Genomic DNA, 22729 nt, shown 5'->3' on the forward strand with positions numbered 1-22729 from the left:
TGTTGGATGTGGAAGGTCTTCTTAGGGCCTGAGATGGGGGTGAAGGGGGAGATATAGGGGCAGGTGTAGCACTTGCTTAGGTTGCAGGGAAAAGTGCCAGAGGTGGTGGGGCTGGAGGGGAGTGTGGAGCGGACATGGGAGTCACGAAGGGAGTGGTTCCTCCAGAAAGCAGACATGGGTGAGGAGGGAAAAATATCTCTGGTAGTGGGGTCAGATTGCAGATGGTGGAAATGTAGGAGGATGATGTATTGGATCTGGAGGTGGGTGGGGTGGTACGTGAAGATGAGGAGGATTCTGTTTTGGTTATTATTGCGGGTAGGTGGTGTGAAGGATGAGTTTCGGGAAATGCGGGAGGTACAGTTGAGGGCATTTTTAATCACTGTGGAGAGGAAGTTGCGGTCCTTGAAAAAAGAGGACATCTGGGATGTTCGGGAGTGGAATGCCTTATCTCGGGAGCAAATGCGGTGAGACGAAGGAATTGGGAATAGGGGGTGGCCTTTTTGCAGGACCTTGTCTGCTCCACACTCCCGTCCAGCCCCATGACCTTCATTCACCTTCACTGGCTCCATCCCCACCTCTTTGACCTGTCTGTCTTCTTTCACCCTGTCTTCTCCTTTATCCATCTTCTATCCATCTCCCCACCTCCCTATTTATTTCACAATCCCCCTCCCCTTCCCCCATTTCTGAAGAAGGGTCCCGACCCGAAACATCAGCTTTTCTGCTCCTCTGGTGCTGCTTGGCCTGCTGTCTTCATCCAGCTTCACACCGTTTTATCTCTACATCTAGGTCTTGCAGCGTTTTGACGTTGTCTGCATCAGTGTCTGAGGAGTTACAAATGGTGTTGAATTTTGTGAAATCATCAGTGAACATACTCTCTTCTCACCTTATGGTGGTGAAAAGATCATTGAATCAGCTGAAGATAGCTCGGTCTGAGGAAATCTTCCAGAAATATTCGGGGGCTGAGATGACTGACCGGTAACAACTTCAGCAATGTTCTTTCATACTAGGAATGACTCTAACCAGTTCTTCCTCTGTTACTCTATTACATAGGGGTCAATTCATAAAGCCTCATGAACTATTATTGCATGAAAATCTCAAAGCCATTTCACTCGTGGTCTGGAATTCCCTTGTGAGCTGATGGACACAAATTGCAAGAATAAGTTCTGACTGAAATTTAGCATTCGTAATTTATTTTATGTCTCATCTAATGATTCTAACCAGAGCACTTTTTTTTTTAAAGCTTTTATTTCTACTTTCTAAATTGTGTTGTATAATCAGGAAACAGCTTACTGGCCTTAGAGGATGATGCGAAACAATTCTGTTTGCTCATTTTTGCTTGAGTGGTTTGTTACCTTGGTTTCATGTTTAGATTAGATTAGATTCCCTACAGTGTGGAAACAGACCCTTCAGCCCTACAAGTCCACACCGCCTCTTGGAGCATCCCACCCACACCCATCCCCCTATAACCCACACACCCCTTAAATACTACGGGCAATTTAGCATGGCCAATCCACCTTGCCTGCACATCTTTGGACTGTGGGAGGAAACTAGAGCACTCGGAGAAAACCCACGCAGACACGGGGAGAATGTGTAAACTCCACACAGACAGTTACCCAAGGCTGGAATCGAACCCGGGTCTCTGGTGCAGTGAGGCTGCACCGCTAACCACTGAGCCACCATGCCGCCCATGTGGCATTTGGTTTGCTTCAATTATTTCAGATTAATTGAATGAAACTTCTCAGTCTCTACTGGATGTAGGGTCCTTGCAGATTCTCCTCACAGCAGAACACCTATCGTGGGTGGTCCAGCATCTCATTGGTAGGACAATAACTGTTGTGGATTCATTATTGAGATGGAAAGATGTATGCTTTTGTAGCCTTAGACATAATTCCAAAATGGCATGTTGCCTCCAGGTACCAGGGTAAAGGATATTATGAAACACCTGGAAGGCAGTCTGAAGGTAGATGGTGAACTGTTGGTAATCATTGTTCATTTTGGGACCATTGATATAGGTGCTGAGGAGATTTACCTGGACACTGCAGACATGAGGGTCTGAGCTGTGATGAAATACTGGATAGGATTGGGTTGTTCTTCTTGGAGCAAGGAAAGTTGAGAAGGGGCCTAAACGAGGTGAGGAACGTGGATGGTATGGATTTTAATAATGGGAGCGGGGTTACAGAATTAAGCTAAGACATGAAGGCAAAGAGTTCAAGACAATTTTTTTTTCACTCAGAGTATGATGAGAGTGTAGAACTCACTACCTGAAATGGGGATTGAGTCAGAAACTCTTACAAGATTTAAGCAGTACTTAGATACTCACTTGCATTGCCAAAGTCTCCAGGTATATGGGTCAAAAGCTGGAAAATGTTCCTACAATCAGATAATTAACGAGAAGGGCTGCTAGTTTGTAACCATAACAACAAAAGCCTCTTGCATGTTTATACTTTTGTTTTGGCAGTTGGCATTATTCCATTGTGTCTACCATTCCAGGCTGCTGAAGCTTTTTTCTCCAGTTCTTAAAGATTGTGGGTGTACCATGCAACACAAGAATATCGCTTAAAGATAGATTACTCACACTCAACATATCAACTTGCGGCAGTCGCTTGTAATTGAAAATATGCTTTCTTAAAATTCTCCTAAGAAACATTTCCCTAAGCAGTATCCAAAAAGAAAATTCTATTGGAGGTGAAGGTGAACTCAGCGGAGTCATGCAGTACTGGAACATGCATATACAGCATGTGTCCTTTAACTATTTTTTTGTTAGTCACATTCTCTCCGTGTTACAGAGTTTTTATATGCAGTGTGAGCATAGACTTGCAGCGGTTAGTGGCATTTCTTGCTGACATTGTCAGTCTGGACACTGGAAGTGTCTCTGATTTCTCGCATCACACAGGAGGAGCATACCCTGGCCAAGCTACTGTGCATAACTTGCCGTTAAATTGTTCCCTTTACATTTATTTCTGCTTTAAAGAATATCAAATACAATCATAAACCTTACCTTACCACCTTCCTAAAACACTACTCAATCTAAACTATAGATCAACTTTAAGAACTGTACTGAAGAAAACTGATTGCCCTTGTTGCTCAGGGTGGGGGCGGTAGAGCAGAGAAGTGAATAGAACGGGAATAATGATACGAAATTCATTGTAAAGCGTACAGATAGATATATCTTCAGCTACAGATGGGACACCAAGAGGACATTCTTCATGGGGCAGGTGAACAGCTAAAGCTTATGATTAATGTCAGTATCAATTACATGGGTTAACAAAAAAGACTGATGAGATCTGTAAGTAGAATATAAGGAACTTAGAGAATAAACTGAAAAGTAAGACTTTGACAGTAGTAATCTTATTATTACTCTCAGTGCTAGGGGTTCACAGAGTCAGGAATAGATTGCACGAATACATGGCTGGGATATGATGTTGCAGTCAGGGACTTAGATTTTAAGATTGTAGGACTGGTTCTAAAGAAGATGTGATCTCAAAAATGTGGATGGATTGGACCCCAGTGGGATAAGAAACTATATCCTTGCTTGGGCATTTACTAGCTCTATCAAGGATGGTTTAAATTAGGATGGTAGATGATGGAATCCTGAATGCGGACACAAAAGAAAATGAAAAAGATAGAAATGAAAGATGGGAAAATAGAAAGCAAAATTAAAAGGCAGAGGAAACAAGGTCTAGTAGCAAATAATGTCATAGTACAAAATGAAAATGTATAAAAATGTTAAAAAGACCAATCTGAAGGTGTCAATCTAAATAGAGGGAACAGTCAAAATGAAAGATATGAATTAATAGCACACACAATAGGGTTGCAATTATGGAGATATGGCTGTAGGTTGATTTGGACGGGGAAGTGAACATTGAAGTATATTCACTGTTTTGAAGGCCAAGCAGAAAGGTAAGTGAGGTGGGGTAGCATTGTTAATTTGAAAAAATACGATCTTTACAGTAATAAGAATAGATATTGGTTCAGAAAATATGAAGTAGAATTAGTCTGTGGAGCTGAGTTGTAACAAGGTAGAGCTTAGTGCATGTTTGTCCTAGGCCCTTGTACAATAGTGAGATAGGGAATAGCAATGAAGAGAATGTAAAAGTTGCATGTAATAGCAAATAGACTGGTCAAAATATATTTAAGAATGATAGGTGATGGAAGAATTTCTGGAAAATGTGCAAAATAGTGAGTAATGTCACCCCCTTTTCTGGAGATCTGAAACCTGCTGTTCACACCCACAAACTATTTGGCTACTTAGGTACCAATGCCCTAGTTGTTGGCAGTCAGAAAACCTTTGTGGCCAACAATCAGTCACTATTCCACGATCCAATCAGCAATTTGTTGCTAGTTAAATCTCACTTGGTACACAACACTTCTTCCACAATAATCCTCAACATCAGCACCCCCCAAGGCTACATACTCAGCCCCTTAATATACTCCCTTTACATGTATGACTGTGTGGCCAAATTTCATCGAGTTCCATTTACAGTTTCACTGATGACAACCATTGAGAGCTGGATATCAAACAATGAGGAGACAATTAAGAAAAGAGAGGGAGTGTTTGGTGCTGTGGTATAAATTATCAATCTGTCCCTCAATGTCAGCAAAATGAAAAAGCTGGTCTTTGACTTCAGAAAGCAGAGTAGAGAGCACGCCTGTGTCTGTATAATGGGTGCTGAAGTAGAGATGGGCAACAGCATCAAGTTCCTAATAGCGATCATCATTAACAACCTGTCCTGGTCCAAATGCTCTCTGATGAAGGGTCTAGGCACGAAAGTCAGCTTTTGTGCTCCTGAGATGCTGCTTGGCCTGCTGTGTTCATCCAGCTTCACACCTTGTTATCCTGGTCCAAATACATTGACATTAGAGTCAAGAAAGCACAACAATGCCTCTACTTCCCCAGGACGCCAAGGAAATTCAACATGTCTGTAAAGACGCTTACCAGATTTTATAGATGCGCTACAGAAAGCATCCTAGCTGGATGCATCATGGTTTGGTATGAAAATTGCATTTCCCAGGACCATAAGAAATCACCACCGAGAATTGTGAAAACAGCCCAGTCCATCACGCAAGCCAAACTTCCATCCATCAGGGTGGCACGGTGGCTCAGTGGTTAGCACTGCAGCCTCACAGCACCAGGGACCCAGGTTCGATTCCAGTCTTGGGTAGGTGTCAGTGCAGAGTTTTCACATTCTCCCCATGTCTGCGTGGGTTTCCTCTGGGTACTATGCTTTCCTCCCACAGTCCAAAGGTGTGCAGGCTAGGTGGATCAGCTGTGCTAAATTGCCCGTAATGTTCAGGGGTGTGTGAGTTATAGGGGGATGTGTCTGGGTGGGACGCTGCAAGGGGCGGTGTGGACTTGTTGGGCCGAAGGGCCTGTTTCCACACTGTAGGGAATCTAATATAATCAAATCTTAAAAAAAGACTCTATCTGATCATTGTTCATAGAATCATGGAATCCCTAACAGTATAGAAGCAGGCTGTTCAGCGGATCAATTCGACATAGGACTCTCCAAAGAGCATTCCACCCAGACACGTGCACCCCGTCTTCCATCCCTGTGATCCTGTGTTTCCCATGGCTAATCCACCCGACCTGCACTTCACTAGATACGGTAGGCATTTTAGCACAGCCAATCAATCTAACCTGCTCATCTTTGGACAGTGGAAAGAAACCCGTGCAGAAATGGGGAGAATGTGAAAATTCCACACAGACAATCGCTCGAGGCTGGAATTAAATCCGGTTCTCTGGCACTTTAAAGCAGAGTGGTAACCACTGAGCCACATGTCACCCTAATCTATATTTCTCACTGCCTATGGAAGGCAGCCAATGTAATCAAAGACACGTCCTACTCAAGTGATGATCTCTTCTAACCTCTTCTGTCGGGTAGAAGATACAAATGTTTAATCTCACATAGCAACATATTCAAGAACGATTTCTTCCCAGTTGTTATTAGACTTCTGAATGGACCTCTCAAACTTTAGATTAAATGTTGATCTTACTGTTTGTGTACCTTCTCTGCAATCATTACACTTTCTTCTTCGTCACTCTGTATTGTCCTAATGCAGTTTGTATCGTATGATCTGCCTGTATTGCAATTAAAACAAATCTTGTCACGGAACCTGAGTACATGTGACAGTAATAAATCAAGTCAATTCAAACCCCTCAGTTCAAACACATATATAGTCGCCTTCCACCATTAAACAGGCAACAGTGTAAACTACACTTAAAATAATTGTAGATATCTTGCTTTTTAAAGAGTACAATAAATACTTCCACGATCCTTGATTTTTAGCACACTTTCTTCCAACTAATTTCCCCAATCAAAAGTACAGAAAAATAAAAAATACCTTGCAAATTGAAAAAAAATTGATTCAATAGGATAAATTGAATTAGAATAACTTACGAGAAGCATAAAAGCCAACGGAAAATGCTTCTATTAAGTAGATAAAAGATAAAAGATTAGTAAAGACGGTTAGAAGTGCCTTGTAGTTTGAAGTTGGATAATTGATAATGAAGAATGTAGTGTAATTAAATAACTCCTTTACTTTAGTTCTGTTTTCAGAAGAAGATACAAATAACTCTCAAAAATGTCAGGGAAGCAAGAGTCAATTGAGAAGGGGGATGTAAAGGAAGTTAATATTTTTTAAATGACCTGGAGAATTAACGGCACTGAAAAATGACAAATCCTTAAGATCTGGTCATCTGTGTCTTGGGTATTGAAAATAGTTTACGTAGAAATCATGAATACTTTGGTTGACATCGTCCAAAATACTGCAGATTCTGGAATGGTCCCAGCAGTTTGAAGAGTGGCAAATGTAACCCCACAACTTAAAACCAAAAAGGAGGGAGAATGAAAGCATGAAATTGAAGACTGGTTAACTGGATATCAGTAGTTGGTAAAGACAGGAATATATATTAAAGGATTAAATAACAAGACCCTTTGAAATATCAATGGGATTCAACAAAGTCAACATTAGATTTGTGAAAGGGAAATCATGTTTAATGTGTAGGTGGCTCAGTGGTAGCACTGCTGCTTCACAATATCAGGGACCCAGGTTCAATTCCACCACCAGGCAACTGTCTGTTTGGAGTTTGCACATTCTTCCTGTGCCTATGTGGGTTTCCTCAGGGTGCTCTGGTTTCCTCCCACAGACCAAAGATGTGCAGGCTGGGTATATTGGCCATGGTAAACTGCCCGTAGTGTTCAGGGATGTGGAGATTAGGTGGGTTATAGGGGGTTGGGTTAGTGTGGGCTTCTTGGGCTGAAAAGCCTGTTTCCATACTGTAGGATTTCTAAGAGTTCTAAGTCAATATAGAATAGATAAGTGAGAACTAGTTTATATGGTGTATTTGCATTCCAAGAAAGCATTTAATAAAGTCCCACATGAAAGGTTAATGTGTAAGATTTAAGCACATGGAATTGGTGATAATATGTAGACATTGCTTAAAAGACAAAACAGGGAGCAGGAATATACTGCTGTCCTTGGAGTGAAGATCAGTGACCAGTAGGTTGTTATAGTAATCAATGTTTGGGCCCCAAATATTTATGTATTGTGAATAATGTATTATTTATGTATTGTGGATGAGGGAATCAAATGTGATATTTCTAAGTTTGCTGATGACACCAATATAGGAAGAATCATGAGTGGTGAGGAGGAAGTCAAGAAGCTTCAGGCTGATTTAGAGAAATGGAGTGAGTCGAGAAATACATGGAAGAGTGGTAACACATGAATAAATGTGAAATTATCCACTTTGACAGGGAAAAAAAACGGGATAACATATTATTTAAACATTGTTAAACCGGAAAATGTTGATGTACAAAGAGATCTGAGTGTCCTTGCACACAGGTTATTGAAATCAAGAACAAAAACAAAGTTGCTGGAAAAGCTCAGCAGGTCTGACAGCATCTGTGAAGGAGAAAACAGAGTTCATGTTTCAGGTCCGGTGACCTTTGCTCAGAACAAAGGCAATACAACTGAAGCCATCTGCTTGCCAGGGTCATCATTCACTAAGCAATTGTGCCTCTTGAAATATGTTTCGAATGCCCAGACTGGACAGGTGGCACCTAGCACTCACTTCTTCCAGCATTTCACTCATTGGGGTAATTTGCAGGCAGTCCATAAAGTGATTCTTGAGCTAAACCTTGAAGATGGTAACAGTTTGGAAGTACTCAGCTCATTGGAGCCATAGGAAGGGGAGAATGCCAAGGTGCTGTTGTCAGACAGAAGGGGTAGACTGAGTGTGGTGCAATCCTCAAAGGTCTTGTCAGATTGTATCATAACAGGAGTCATTTTGCTCGGGAACATTTCACTTGATTTTCACAGGGATGTTTTCTCACCAGAGCGTCAAACGCTGAGTGGCTACCTGATGGAAGTATATAAAATTAAAAGGGGTGTGGCTGGGGTGGAGTCAGTTTTTTTCCCAGGGTGGAAATGTCAAATACTAGGGAGGTTAGGTTTAAGGTGAGAGGAGAAGAGTTGAAAGGAAATGTGAGAGACAAGTTTTTTTTTAACACAGATCGTGGTAGGTGACTGGAACATGCTTCCAACAGATGTTGTAGAAGCAGATACAATGTTGACATTTAAGAAATGTTTAGACAGACATACGGACAGGCAGGAAATAGAGGAATATGAACCATATGCAGACAAATTAGTTTAGAATGGCATCATGGTTGGCACACAAGGCAGGCAAAAGGACCTGTGCTGTATTGATCCGTGCTGTATGCTCTGAGCCTCTCTGAGTGGGATGAACAGCATTGTATCATACTTGCTCTGACCTCCTTGTGCTAACACTTACATTGAGAACCCAGCCTGGAACATGGAAGCTCTTAGTTCCAATGAAAGGCTCACATCTACTGAAGGTTTTACTATAATTAAGGAACCTTCTGTCTTTCCCACCACTTCATACGTCTTATTATCAAACCAACAATAGAAGTCTCATTATTATGACTGAGATGTCATTATTTACATAACATTCAGACACGAAAATTGTGCACAGCATCAGAAGAAGACTCCCCAATGACCCATTCATTTCTTCTAAGTGAAGTTGCCATTGTGATCGTAGATGAAAGGGTAAAAACGCCAGGGACCCAGGTTCGATTCCAGCCTCGGGTAACTGTCTGTGTGGAGTTTGCACATTCTCTCTGTGTCTGCGTGGGTTTCCTCCGGATGCTCCGGTTTCTTCCCACAGTCCAAAGATGTGCAGGCTAGATGGATTGGCCATGCTACATTGCCCGTAGTGTTCAGGGGTGTGTGGGTTATAGGGGGATGGGTCTGGGTGGGATGCTTCAAGGGGCGGTGTGGACTTGTTGGGCCGAAGGGCCTGTTTCCACACTGTAGGGAATCTAATCTAAAAACATGCTCGCTTCTCTGGACTTGGAACTGAAATCATCCTTGTCATGGAAATATTTGTGGGGGTAGCTCCAGCCACATTCCCTCTATCACTGGGCCATGGAGGCAAGGTAGGACCATTATCATGATTTGTATGAGTTGATTAACAGAACCAATCACAAGCTTTCAGATGATGTATAAATATTGCATGATTTGAAAGTAAAATCTGAATCCTTTTGACTCACTTGAAACATTTATGGCGGTGCCCTTCATGTTTGCTAAGGGCAATGTGATGTGTTTGAATCTGGGAAGCTCCAGATATGCATCTGCTGGTGTATTGGCACCCATTGAAAGTTACTGAACAAGAGAGGTTCTTAAGAGTTAATAAAATGTGAGGCTGGATGAACACAGCAGGCCAAGCAGCATCTCAGGAGCACAAAAGCTGACGTTTCGGGCCTAGACCCTTCATCAGAGAGGGGGATGGGGAGAGGGAACTGGAATAAATAGGGTGAGAGGGGGAGGCGGACCGAAGATGGAGAGTAAAGAAGATAGGTGGAGAGAGTATAGGTGGGGAGGTAGGGAGGGGATAGGTCAGTCCAGGGAAGACGGACAGGTCAAGGAGGTGGGATGAGGTTAGTAGGTAGATGGGGGATGCGGCTTGGGTTGGGAGGAAGGGATGGGTGAGAGGAAGAACCGGTTAGGGAGGCAGAGGCAGGTTGGACTGGTTTTGGGATGCAGTGGGTGGGGTGGGGGGGAAGAGCTGGGCTGGTTGTGTGGTGCAGTGGGGGGAGGGGACGAACTGGGCTGGTTTAGGGATGCAGTAGGGGAAGGGGAGATTTTGAAACTGGTGAAGTCCACATTGATACCATTAGGCTGCAGGGTTCCCAGGCGGAATATGAGTTGCTGTTCCTGCAACCTTCGGGTGGCATCATTGTGGCAGTGCAGGAGGCCCATGATGGACATGCCATCTAGAGAATGGGAGGGGGAGTGGAAATGGTTTGGGACTGGGAGGTGCAGTTGTTTGTTGCGAACTGAGCGGAGGTGTTCTGCAAAGCGGTCCCCAAGCCTCCGCTTGGTTTCCCCAATGTAGAGGAAGCCGCACCGGGTACAGTGGATGCAATATACCACATTGGCAGATGTGCAGGTGAACCTCTGCTTAATGTGGAATGTCATCTTGGGGCCTGGGATAGGGGTGAGGGAGGAGGTGTGGGGGCAAGTGTAGCATTTCCGGCGGTTGCAGGGGAAGGTGCCGGGTGTGGTGGGGTTGGAGGGCAGTGTGGAGCGAACAAGGGAGTCATGGAGAGAGTGGTCTCTCCGGAAAGCAGACAGGGGAGGGGATGGAAAAATGTCTTGGGTGGTGGGGTCGGATTGTAAATGGCGGAAGTGTCGGAGGATGATAGGGTGGTGTGTGAGAACGCGGGGGATCCTCTTAGGGCAGTTGTGGCGGGGTCGGTAAGTGAGGGATGTGTTGTGGGAAATGCGGGAGACGCGGTCAAGGGCGTTCTCGATCACTGTGGGGGGAAAGTTGCGGACCTTAAAGAACTTGGACATCTGGGATGTGCGGGAGTGGAATGTCTTATCGTGGGAGCAGATGCGGCGGAGGCGGAGGAATTGAGAATAGGGGATGGAATTTTTGCAAGATGGTGGGTGGGAGGAGGTGTATTCTAGGTAGCTGTGCGAGTCGGTGGGCTTGAAATGGACATCAGTTACAAGCTGGTTGCCTGAGATGGAGACTGAGGTGTCCAGGAAGGTGAGGGATATGCTGGAGATGGCCCAGGTGAACTGAAGGTTGGGGTGGAAGGTGTTGGTGAAGTGGATGAACTGTTCGAGCTCCTCTGGGGAGCAAGAGGCGGTGCCGATGCAGTCATCAATGTACCGGAGGAAGAGGTGGGGTTTGGGGCCTGTGTAGGTGCGGAAGAGGGACTGTTCCACGTATTGCTCCCCAGAGGAGCTCGAACAGTTCATCCACTTCACCAACACCTTCCACCCCAACCTTCAGTTCACCTGGGCCATCTCCAGCACATCCCTCACCTTCCTGGACCTCTCAGTCTCCATCTCAGGCAACCAGCTTGTAACTGATGTCCATTTCAAGCCCACCGACTCCCACAGCTACCTAGAATACACTCCTCCAACCCACCCTCCTGCAAAAATTCCACCCCCTATTCCCAATTCCTCCGCCTCCGCCGCATCTGCTCCCACGATAAGACATTCCACTCCCGCACATCTCAGATGTCCAAGTTCTTTAAGGACCGCAACTTTCCCCCCACAGTGATCGAGAACGCCCTTGACCGCGTCTCCCGCATTTCCCACAACACATCCCTCACAACCCGCCCCCGCCACAACCGCCCTAAGAGGATCCCCCTCGTTCTCACACACCACCCTATCATCTTCCGACACTTCCGCCATTTACAATCCGACCCCACCACCCAAGACATTTTTCCATCCCCACCCCTGTCTGCTTTCCGGAGAGACCACTCTCTCCGTGACTCCCTTGTTCGCTCCACACTGCCCTCCAACCCCACCACACCCGGCACCTTCCCCTGCAACTGCAGGAAATGCTACGCTTGTCCCCACACCTCCTCCCTCAACCCTATATCCCAGGCCCCAAGATGATTTTCCACATTAAGCAGAGGTTCACCTGCACATCTGCCAGTGTGGTATACTGCATCCACTGTACCCAGTGCGGCTTCCTCTACATTGGGGAAACCAAGCGGAGGCTTGGGGACCGCTTTGCAGAACACCTCCGCTCAGTTCGCAACAAACAACTGCACCTCCCAGTCCCAAACCATTTCCACTCCCCCTCCCATTCTCTAGATGACATATCCATCATGGGCCTCCTGCACTGCCACAATGATGCCACCCGAAGGTTGCAGGAACAGCAACTCATATTCCGCCTGGGAACCCTGCAGCCTAATGGTATCAATGTGGACTTCACCAGTTTCAAAATCTCCCCTTCCCCTACTGCATCCCTAAACCAGCCCAGTTCGTCCCCTCCCCCCACTGCACCACACAACCAGCCCAGCTCTTCCCCCCCACCCCACCCACTGCATCCCAAAACCAGTCCAACCTGCCTCTGCCTCCCTAACCAGTTCTTCCTCTCACCCATCCCTTCCTCCCACCCCAAGCCGCACCCCCATCTACCTACTAACCTCATCCCACCTCCTTGACCTGTCCGTCTTCCCTGGACTGACCTATCCCCTCCCTACCTCCCCACCTATACTCTCTCCACCTATCTTCTTTACTCTCCATCTTCGGTCCGCCTCCCCCTTTCTCCCTATTTATTCCAGTTCCCTCTCCCCATCCCCCTCTCTGATGAAGGGTCTAGGCCCGAAACGTCAGCTTTTGTGCTCCTGAGATGCTGCTTGGCCTGCTGTGTTCATCCAGCCTCACATTTTATTATCTTGGAATTCTCCAGCATCTGCAGTTCCCATTACCTCAGGTTCTTAAGAGTCATCAGTTATCTATTGAATGTCCACATAAAACATAACAGTGCATTTTGAAGGTAAATAAAGGTTTTACTAATATTGTGAGGGTTTTAGCGTCTTTGAATGCTATAACATCTTTGAAAAAGCCTCAATATGCCGGTATTGCTAACAAGACTGCATTTGCAACCCATCTCTTATTAGCTTAAAATGTGTTAATGGATTTGAACCACTGTAATCATTCGTGGTAATAATTTCTCCACAAAACAGTAAGGTGAGAAATTTTATACTTTTGATCCAGTGATGATGCAGCATTGGTGATATCAGTGCACATCTGGATGGTGTTTGTTGCTGAGTGTGGTCCCACCCCATTGCTGATCTTCTCCTTCTCAGTAGTGTTTGTTCCAGGGTCGGGAAGTGCTGTTGAATGAATCGTGATGAGTTCGTTTTAATGTATCTTCTGAAAAGAATACATGGTGCACACATGGTGTACAGTTTTGGATGGGTTAATATTAGGTCCATCAGTGATCACTGTGAAATATTCAGGCACAGGAGAAAGGAACACAAAATATTTAAAATGTCACCCATTCTTTAAGCTCAGTCATTTGAATAGAATAAAATATCTGGAAAATATTAGTTCTGATATGGTGGTTTCTACATCCAAGTCTAAACCACCTATATATACAACTAGCAAGGAAAAGGGAGTAGAACTGAGGCTGAATGTATGGGTATAAACATTTCTAACTTCTTTACTAATCTAAACATCCATTACACTAATTCTTTGGTTCTTGTTTACTAGCTTCTTATCTGAGCTGTTTCATTTCATTTATACTATGCAAAAGAACTACAACAAGTTACTTGCAGGAAATTTTATTGAATGCCATCTAGAATATTCATTTTCCTGATTATACTTATATCCAAACCCATGGCCAACTGTGACACATTCTTCCCTGGAATGCAAGGTGACACTTCTAACAAAGAATTGTATAGATCCTCCACATTACATGTTCAGACAATTCCTTGGAAATAACTTGATAAAGTTCATTATATAGATAACAGATACAGTGTGAAGACTCAGAAGATGCACTTTGTATCCACATACGAGTGATAATGCTGTAGGTTGAATTGTGATCAATGTCATATCCCCTAGCTGTTCATCTTGTATTCAACTTAAATCTACCTGGAGATAAAGAATATTACATATATTGAACATATGTGAATACTAACGTTGATTGAGGGGAAGACCACTGTCATATTTTCATTGCTGTCTCTGAAGTGTTATGTCATGTTGTGTACCTTTTTCTCAAAGCTAATATTTTTAAGCATTTTGAATATGTTATGACTTCTCTTGGGTTTCTTCATTGTGTTATTTTGCTGGCATGCAGTACTATTCGTTCCTTGTCTTCCTGATTTCAGATTCTCATAGAATTGGAAACTGCCCTGTTGGATGATGAACCACATTGGTACAAACTCCAGATGCATGACGTTTCATCAATGCCACTTCCTCAACCTTCACCATATTTGCCACGCAGACACCCACATGGTGAAAGCCCAACAAGAAGGTTACAAAGTATGTTGAGAGATATAAGGTGTTATCGTTTTGTTCCCTAAAAAAAGGTTAGAACTCATATAGTTAGGGTGCACTTTAATTCCTTAATGAATGACGTTGAAATGATTTCGGGTAACAAATGGGGATCGTAAACAATTTTGTTATGTCGAATGGCCATGTAAAATCACAATGTGAAAATGTTGGTTCTAGATCAGTCTGTGACATAGAGATATGGGCCAATGTACAATAAATACTACCCTGTATATCCGAATAGAAATTTCCTTTTTCTGCTGCCACTTTACCCCTATTAGTGTTGTAATTGCCAGAATTGGACTTATATGCATAGGCAGGTAAGAAGCTATTTCTTTTTTGGTTAGGACACAAAAAGAATAAAATTTGTATAGCATGAAGGAAAAAGTAGTTTTCAAGGTCCAACAGAATGATGGACTGTCTCACTGTCCTATCAATTTCTGACAAATTGCTGTTGAATCCAAGAAGTTGAGTTCACCATAGGATGAAGAAAAGTAAGGAAAGTCAATTGCTGGATTCTCTTGTGCACCTCCAAATGTGTGTTTAGACTGGAATTGGCTAAGAGTTTGTTATACTCACCACACTCTTTGGAATCTGGAAGAATGAGAGGAGATCAAATTGTGATATATCAGATATGAAAGGAGATCGACAAAGTAAATGGAGAAAGGATGTTTCCACACGTGAGGCAATCTAGAACAAGAGGTCATAGTTTTAGGATAAGGGATAGAAGATTTAAAACAGCAATGAGGAGAAGTTACTTATCTCAAATAGTCATGAATCTGTTGAATTGACTATCCCAGAGTGCCTTGGATGTGGGGATATTAAGTGAATTTAAGTATTGATTTTTAATTAGTAATGGGTTGAAGAGTTACGGGCAATGGACAGGAAAGTGGAATTGAAGCTAAAATGAGATCACCCATGATGGCATTAAATGGCACAGTGGGCGTGAGGATCCAAATTACTGTCTTCTGCTCCTGGATCTTCTGTTCTTATTCGCATTACCCAATGCTGTTTTTCCCACCTGTGACACACTGATCACTATATATATTAGCACCAAAGTATGCAAATACTGTCAATGATGTTTGCTTTCCTATTCATCTACTCATTCTTTCTAACTTGTGCAGAAATAGATATGTTTGAAAACCATAAATCCCATTTCTCTTTTTCCTCACCTTTTAAATAGTGTTAAGCATCACACTTCGTGATCCATCAGCCAGTAATTTTTTTGAAGAAAAGCATTATGTTTTCTCTCACAATTAATATTCTTATAGTGAACATTACAACTGATTTAATCAAATACTCAGTGGAGAACTAATATAGGGTTTTAAAAAAAACTCTTCCAGCCTACTACTAAAAAAGATTAGATCAGCAAAGGTGTGAAACTAGATTATTATGATTTCATGTTGTAACAAAATCCAGTAGGAGGTAATAAAAAACAAATTCCATTTGATAGAAGTCAGTGTTGCATATTATGTATTTTTCCTAAAACCTAAACCCCTTTCTTTATTCCTGTACAGAACAAGCTACAGTGGTTATTAAAATAATTAATAATTTGGACAGATGCAAGCTCAAGAAAGTAGTGGCAATCCTGGAGCATTTATTTTTCATCTGTTCAGTTGTCTTTATTTTTATGATTATGCTGCACTATTAGCCAGAGGTGTTACTTATTGGCAGTAATCCAAATTACTAATGAATTTACCAACATGTCAGATTACAGCTTCTAACACTCTGGGCCTTTTAACTGTTCATATCTATTATGTTGCTGGAATATGTGTTTTTCTACTACATGTCTGTTTCATTTGTATCCCATTCTGACATTTATTTTCCAGATACAGGTCCACATGCATTTAATTCAGGTAAATTGCTAGCATGCATCAATGAATTAAACAGATGCAAACACCTAGTGTGTCAGACATGACTTGAGAGTGACTGTTACAGAGTGCTCTAGTTGTGCATGTAGAAAGATTCTAAGATACCATTAGCTCAAATTCCTTCTAACCCAAGCCTTAGCTGCTAACTGTGACCTGAATGAATTGCTTTGCTGTTGATGTTAGTATTACTTCTAAAGCATTTCTGTGCAATATAAGTGAGCTTCCCTTCAATCTATTGTGCCTGAGAGTGAATTTTACCACAGTTGCTGAAACCAGTCTTGAATATTTACTTCTGAACATTGACATAACTAATAGAACAGCACTTACTTGATTTTATTTTGTGATAAAAATGTTCGGCTCACGTGGTCATAGACATTTCCTGTTACTTCTTAGTCTTTCGGTCATACAGAACTAACTTGAAAGGTCTAGGTCTGAAACATCAGCCTTCCTGCTCCTCCGATGCTGCTTGGCCTGCTGTGTTCATCCAGCTCTGCACCTTGTTATATCAAAAGATCAATGTAAATGTCTTTTTATATAGATTTTTACATTCCGGATGATGTATTTTGAGTTGAAATCGGACACCTGAAAGAAGCAGTGATAGGAATCTAGCCTAATTACAGTTCAACTGTTGCTAAGCTGGTTAAAATCAACTTGGTTATCTTAACTTAAGAAGCAAACCCTATATTTATGGGTCAGTGGTTCAGTGCCAGACTGGATGCTGCATTTACCAATTGGACCCTTGAGATTGAAAAATAAATTTGCCTAATTTTCAAAATGAAAGTTGCTTTAACGAGTTTATACAAGATATTAGTCTAGGAAAGATAATAATGATTGTTAATTTTTATGTTAAAATGGTGAAAAGGGGATATTAGTCAAGTGGAATATTTGAGCCTTTTATGACTCCATTGAATACAAAAATATCATTATAAATGTGAAAGCAATTTGGCTGCAATAATGCATTGATTTGATATATACTGGAGGAGCTAAATGTGTTTGTTTCATGTTTGGATCATCAGATATATGGGTTATTGGGAAATCATTGAACTATGGAAGTAGTTTGTCGATAGTCAGGAAATAGTCATACATTGCGATGCATGCTGAAACTTGTCAATGTACATATTAAGTTCTTACTGAACACCTTGCTTATTTTAAGACCATTTCTAAAAGGGTAAAGTAGATCACATTAACAAATGAGCATCTGCTGGACTTGATTTCTCATTCACTAAGAAATAAAACAAGCTGTTGACCATTTATTTCCAAGGACTTGTCATTAAGCTAAGTGCAAAAATTATTTTTAATTAACCTGTATAGACATGACACCCCTGTGATAGGGGACTTAAACCCAAACCTCCTGGTCTCATGAAAGGGAAACTAGCATGGTGCCACAAAAGCCAAATTCAGCATTTACTTGAATTATATTCATAAAACTAGAAGAAACCTAGATTAAAATTAAAATTAAAAACCTTCTTACGTGGTCAGAAGGAATTTCCACAAACCTGTACAGAAGATTTGCAAAATATATTCCCAGCAAAAACAATTGATCTCAAGTCAGTTACTCTCTTGAAATAGAAGATAAATGCACATCTACTAAGAAATGTGACTGAAGTTTTATACACATTAAATTCAAATGAGCAAATATTTTATTAGATATTGTGGTTTCTGTGCTGATTGTCAAGTGTTGCCAAGCAGCGTTCAATAGTGGAAATGTAGATTTGGTATATAACATGGAGTTTTGTTTTAATGGCTTTTGGTCATCGTGGTCTGTCTATAAAGATTTAAAGATGAAATTGTTGGGCAGGATCCACAATATCCAAGTGTACATCAGTGGACAAACTTAGTGGATCTTTTTCAATTTCTGCTTTGTGATTAGTAAACAAAGATATTTTGCATTTAAAACAACTCAAAAGGCATTCATCTTTAAATTTTAAAATTTTTTTTGAAGAATCTTTCTGAATTAGCTACATTCTGTGGCAACATAGCCACAGTTTCCTGTACCTGGGTTAGAGAATTCCTGTTGGGATCTATTGCTGTCCTTTACGTACACATTACTGCTAATGTTTGGTACATGTAGCATGTATGATTTTTGAAGATGTCTCATTTGGTAAGAAGTTCAGTCCTTTAGCTCTTCAAAAGAACACGAACCCACATGGAGATAACTGCAAAATACTCACTCTACGCCATTCTTGGCTTTGCTACGTCTATGGATAAGCATATGGACATACATGGAATAGTGTAGGTTAGATGGGCTTGAGATCAGTATGACAGGTCGGCACAACATCGAGGGCCGAAGGGCCTGTACAGTGCTGTAATGTGCTATGTTTTCTATGTTTAAATGATTTTATTTTGGCTGTCATTAATATTATAAAAGTGTAAAAAAATTAACGTTTCGTTGAAGGCTTGTGTTAAATTTTTGTATTGCATCTGCAGACTCTGTTTTTGCTACCTTTTAAGTTCCTTCCCTGATGTTGTCACTTCCTCTGGCAGGAGAGACTGTTAGCAACTAAAAGGTGAAGGCATTCGAGTTTGATGAAGCAAGCAGGAAGTGCCCCTGTGACCTTGTGGAAAAGTAAAACATGCTGACACAATCAACATTTCTCTGTTATTTCCTTAGAATCCCAGTAGCTTTTAGTTTGCTGCTCAGTGTTTCTTACTTAATGATATAAGTTGATAAGACAAAATTGCCTGAGTGAAGAGTAGGCAGCCGTATAAAAACATCTAAAGTAACAAGTCACTGTTGGATCATAATTATTGTATATTGTATTTTGTTACTATGGGTGATCAAGTGCAGATATGTAATTGCATTTGCTAAGGCAATTGATGCCGGCGCTGTAGAAGGTGAAGTGGGTATATTAAGTTTGTGAGGTAAGTTTGTGTTTGTTGTACTTATGTGGTTCCATATCAGCTAACTTTTCAAAGAGGAAACCATTATGTCAAACACAGGCCCTCGCAGTGAGTAAGGAAAGATTGCACTTTTCTTCAATAATTTGTCTATGTAAAAGAAGATAAAAATTGTCTTTTGCAAAACCTACATCTCTTTTAAAGATAAATGCTACCAAACTGCAACTCTGAAAGCTTTGCAATGTGCCTTTTTTCCTTCTTGTTGCAAGATGTTTTCTCCTGAGACCTGTAATTGGAATTGGCAATCTAAACATTAATTCTGACATTCATTTACTCTTCATCGGGTGCAATGCGCAAAGATGTACTATAGTTATGTTCAGGCAGAATGGAAACACAACTTACAAAATCATTTTTTCCTCAGCATATTGCCAATTTTTCCAAGTGGTATTTTGATGCTCAATCTGTAAAAAATGTACCTTTAAATTTGACCTTCAGACCATTAAAGTTTGTTATGTCATGGCTTGGGATTTCAAAGAGGATGTAGATACATCAACAGCAACTTGCAATTATAGGGACTTCAATGTAGCATAATGAAGTGAGGTGTAATTGTCACGGTTAAAGATTTGAAGAGAGTGAACTGTTTCAAGTTCCAGGTGTCGGTAGGGATACAAGACAAAAATAGGAATTAAACAATGTATTTGCTCTGGTTGGAGTGATTGGAAGAGGCACAGTTATATGTTTTGTGAGAGGAAAGTATTACTAAACCTGAAAGGATGCATCTGCAATACATTTGTTTGATATATAGTTCAGAAACTTATGCAACATCGAAATGGGAACAATGGCTCGATGCTAATGAACTGTGAATCCTATCATAAAAGGGAAAAAAGAAAAGTCAGGAACTGGCAAATCATGGGGCCGTGAAGAATATGGAAGTATTGAAAAAAATAACTGTGACAGGATTATCATGCTGAGTTCATTTTTCCAGAGAGAGGAAGTGTATTTAGGTATGGATATGGGATGGGAGGAGGAAAAGAGAAGAAACCAGATAGAAAAATACAATGGTAAGAACCTTAAATGCATTGACATTGGATGAGGAATGAATGATAGGCACCAAGAGTTAGATAAGGAAGATCAAGCAGCATTGTGTGACCCTAAGTAAAATGGGAGAAGCTGAAAGAAGAACACAATAAAACAAAGTTTTACAGTCATCCACACAAAATGGTATAAGGACAGCTGTCCAATAGCCCAACTAAAGGGATTAAAGAAGCATCTTAAAGAAGGTAAGAGTGATGGAACAGTGGCATGATTTCAGGATGTGATTACTGAATTTAAGCATTGGGCAGTTGAATGCATGATGCCTGTGATAGAGTGACCAAAATTGGTGATAATCAGAAGGTCAGAAACTGATGGAGCACAGAGATCTTGAGGACTTTAAGACTGAAATGGATTACAGTGAAGGGAAGGAGCAAATTGATTGAGAGATTTGGAACATGTACATGAATGTTAAACTCATGCTTCACATAGTCAACATAGACTAGTGAGCAGGACTTGGATCGAGTTCAGGAATGGACAACAGTAATTTGAATAAATTCAAGTTTGCAGGATATTAAAGCAGGTAAACGTTGGAATGATTAAAACTGGAGAAGAAAAAGGCATAGATGTGGGTGGAGTCCATATGAACTATGAAAATGGCAGTGAATCTGGAGAATCTGGATACGTTGATTTCTAGACAAACTTTACATTGTACCTTGTTTCCCTCATTTGTTCTTCTATGACACCTGATTAGCTTTTGGGTAGTATTTGGTATGAGAAACCACAGCAGTGAATCAAAGGGAATGGTGCCTTCCAGTCACTGTTGGAACATCAATGAGTGAGAGAGATTCAGGGCGTTTCTGCACATCATGATCCACAGGGAAACCTAAAATTAAACTTTTAAAACTTGCCAGCTTAACCTTCTTCTTGTCCACACTGTTCTGCCAAACAAATTTGACCTAACGGGGCATCTGCCATTTGTCAGGTCTCAGAACTGTCTGTTGAAATGAACATGTTAGTATTCAAATAGTGAAAAACTGCAGCAAGATCAGTTGTGATAAGTGACATGTGGGCTACGAGGTAGCCAGGAAAGACCTAAAGAGAGAGCTCAGAAGAGCCAGGAGGAGACATGAGAAGTTGTTGGCGGATAGGATCAGTGTAAACCCTAAGGCTTTCTATAGGTATTTAAGGAATAAAAGAATGATGAAAGTAAGATTAGGGCCAATAAAGGATAGTAGTGGGAAGTTGTGTGTGGAGTCAGAGGAGATAGGGGAAGCACTAAATGAATATTTTTCGACAGTATTCACTCTAGAAAACGACAGTGTTGTCGAGGAGAATACTCTCTACAGGCTACTCGATTAGGTGATACAGGCTACTAGACTAGGTGGGATTGAGGTTCACAAGGAAGAGATATTAGAAATCCTACAGAGGGTGAAGATAGATAAGTCCCCTGGGCCGGATGGGATTTATCCTAGGATCCTCTGGGAAGCCAGGGAGGAGATTGCCGAGCCTTTGGCATTGATCTTTAACTCGTCATTGTCTACAGGAATAGTGCCAGATGACTGGAGGATAGCAAATGTGGTTCCGCTGTTCAAGAAGGGGAGTAGAGACAATCCCGGTAATTATAGTTCAGTGACCCTTGCCTCAGTTGTTGGTAAAGTGTTGGAAAAGGTTATAAGGGATAGGATTTATAATCCTCTAGAAAGGAATAAATTGATTAGAGATAGTCGGCACGGTTTTGTGAAGGGAAGGTCATGCCTCACAAACCTTATTGAGTTCTTTGAGAAGGTGACCAAACAGGTAGATGAGAGTAAACTGGTTGATGTGGTGTATATGGATTTCAGCAAGGTGTTCGATAAGGTTCCCCACAATAGGCTATTGTACAAAATGCGGAGGAATGGAATTGTGGGAGATATAGCAGTTTGGATCGGAAATTGGCTTGCTGAAAAAAGACAGAGGGTGGTAGTTGATGGGAAATGTTCATCCTGGAGACCAGTTACTAGTGTACCGCAAGGGTCGGTGTTGGGTCCACTGCTGTTTGTCATTTTTATAAACGACCTGGATAAGGGCGTAGAAGGATGGGTTAGTAAATTTGCAGACGACGCTAAGGTCGGTGGAGTTGTGGATAGTGACGAAGGATGCTGTAGGTTGCAGACAGACATAGATAAGCTGCAGAGCTGGGCTGAGAGGTGGCAAATGGAGTTTAATGCAGACAAGTGTGAGGTGATGCACTTTGGTAGGAGTAACCGGAAGGCAAAACACAGGGCTAATGGTAAGATTCTTAGCAGTGTAGATGAGCAGAGAGATCTCGGTGTCCATGTACACAGATCCTTGAAAGTTGCCACCCAGGTTGACAGGGCTGTTAAGAAGGCATACAGTGTTTTAGCCTTTATTAATAGAGGGATCGAGTTCCGGAACCAAGAGGTTATGGTGAAGCTGTACAAAACTGTGGTGCGGCCGCGCATGGAGTATTGTGTACAGTTCTGGTCACCGCATTATAAGAAGGATGTGGAAGCTTTGGAAAGGGTGCAGAGGAGATTTACTAGGATGTTGCCTGGTATGGAGGGAAGGTCTTACGAGGAAAGGCTGAGGGACTTGAGGCTGTTTTTGTTAGAGGAAGGTTGAGAGGTGACTTAATTGAAACATATAAAATAATGAGAGGG

The 22729-nt window shown here is 41.8% G+C and overlaps 1 protein-coding gene across 6 annotated transcripts in view; it reads left to right on the forward strand.

Moving 5' to 3' along the window:
* The window catches only part of rims2a (regulating synaptic membrane exocytosis 2a), a 908436-nt gene that overhangs the window by 562620 nt on the left and 323087 nt on the right, over positions 1-22729 (forward strand). For all 6 annotated transcript variants that reach the window (XM_048528687.2, XM_048528689.2, XM_048528688.2 and 3 more), the window contains one exon: positions 14163-14316. In XM_048528687.2, coding sequence (XP_048384644.2) covers positions 14163-14316 — 154 coding nt within the window. The remainder of the gene's footprint in view (positions 1-14162; positions 14317-22729) is intronic.

Source organism: Stegostoma tigrinum, chromosome 5, assembly GCF_030684315.1.
Source record: "Stegostoma tigrinum isolate sSteTig4 chromosome 5, sSteTig4.hap1, whole genome shotgun sequence".
NCBI classification, from domain to species: Eukaryota; Metazoa; Chordata; class Chondrichthyes; order Orectolobiformes; family Stegostomatidae; genus Stegostoma; species Stegostoma tigrinum.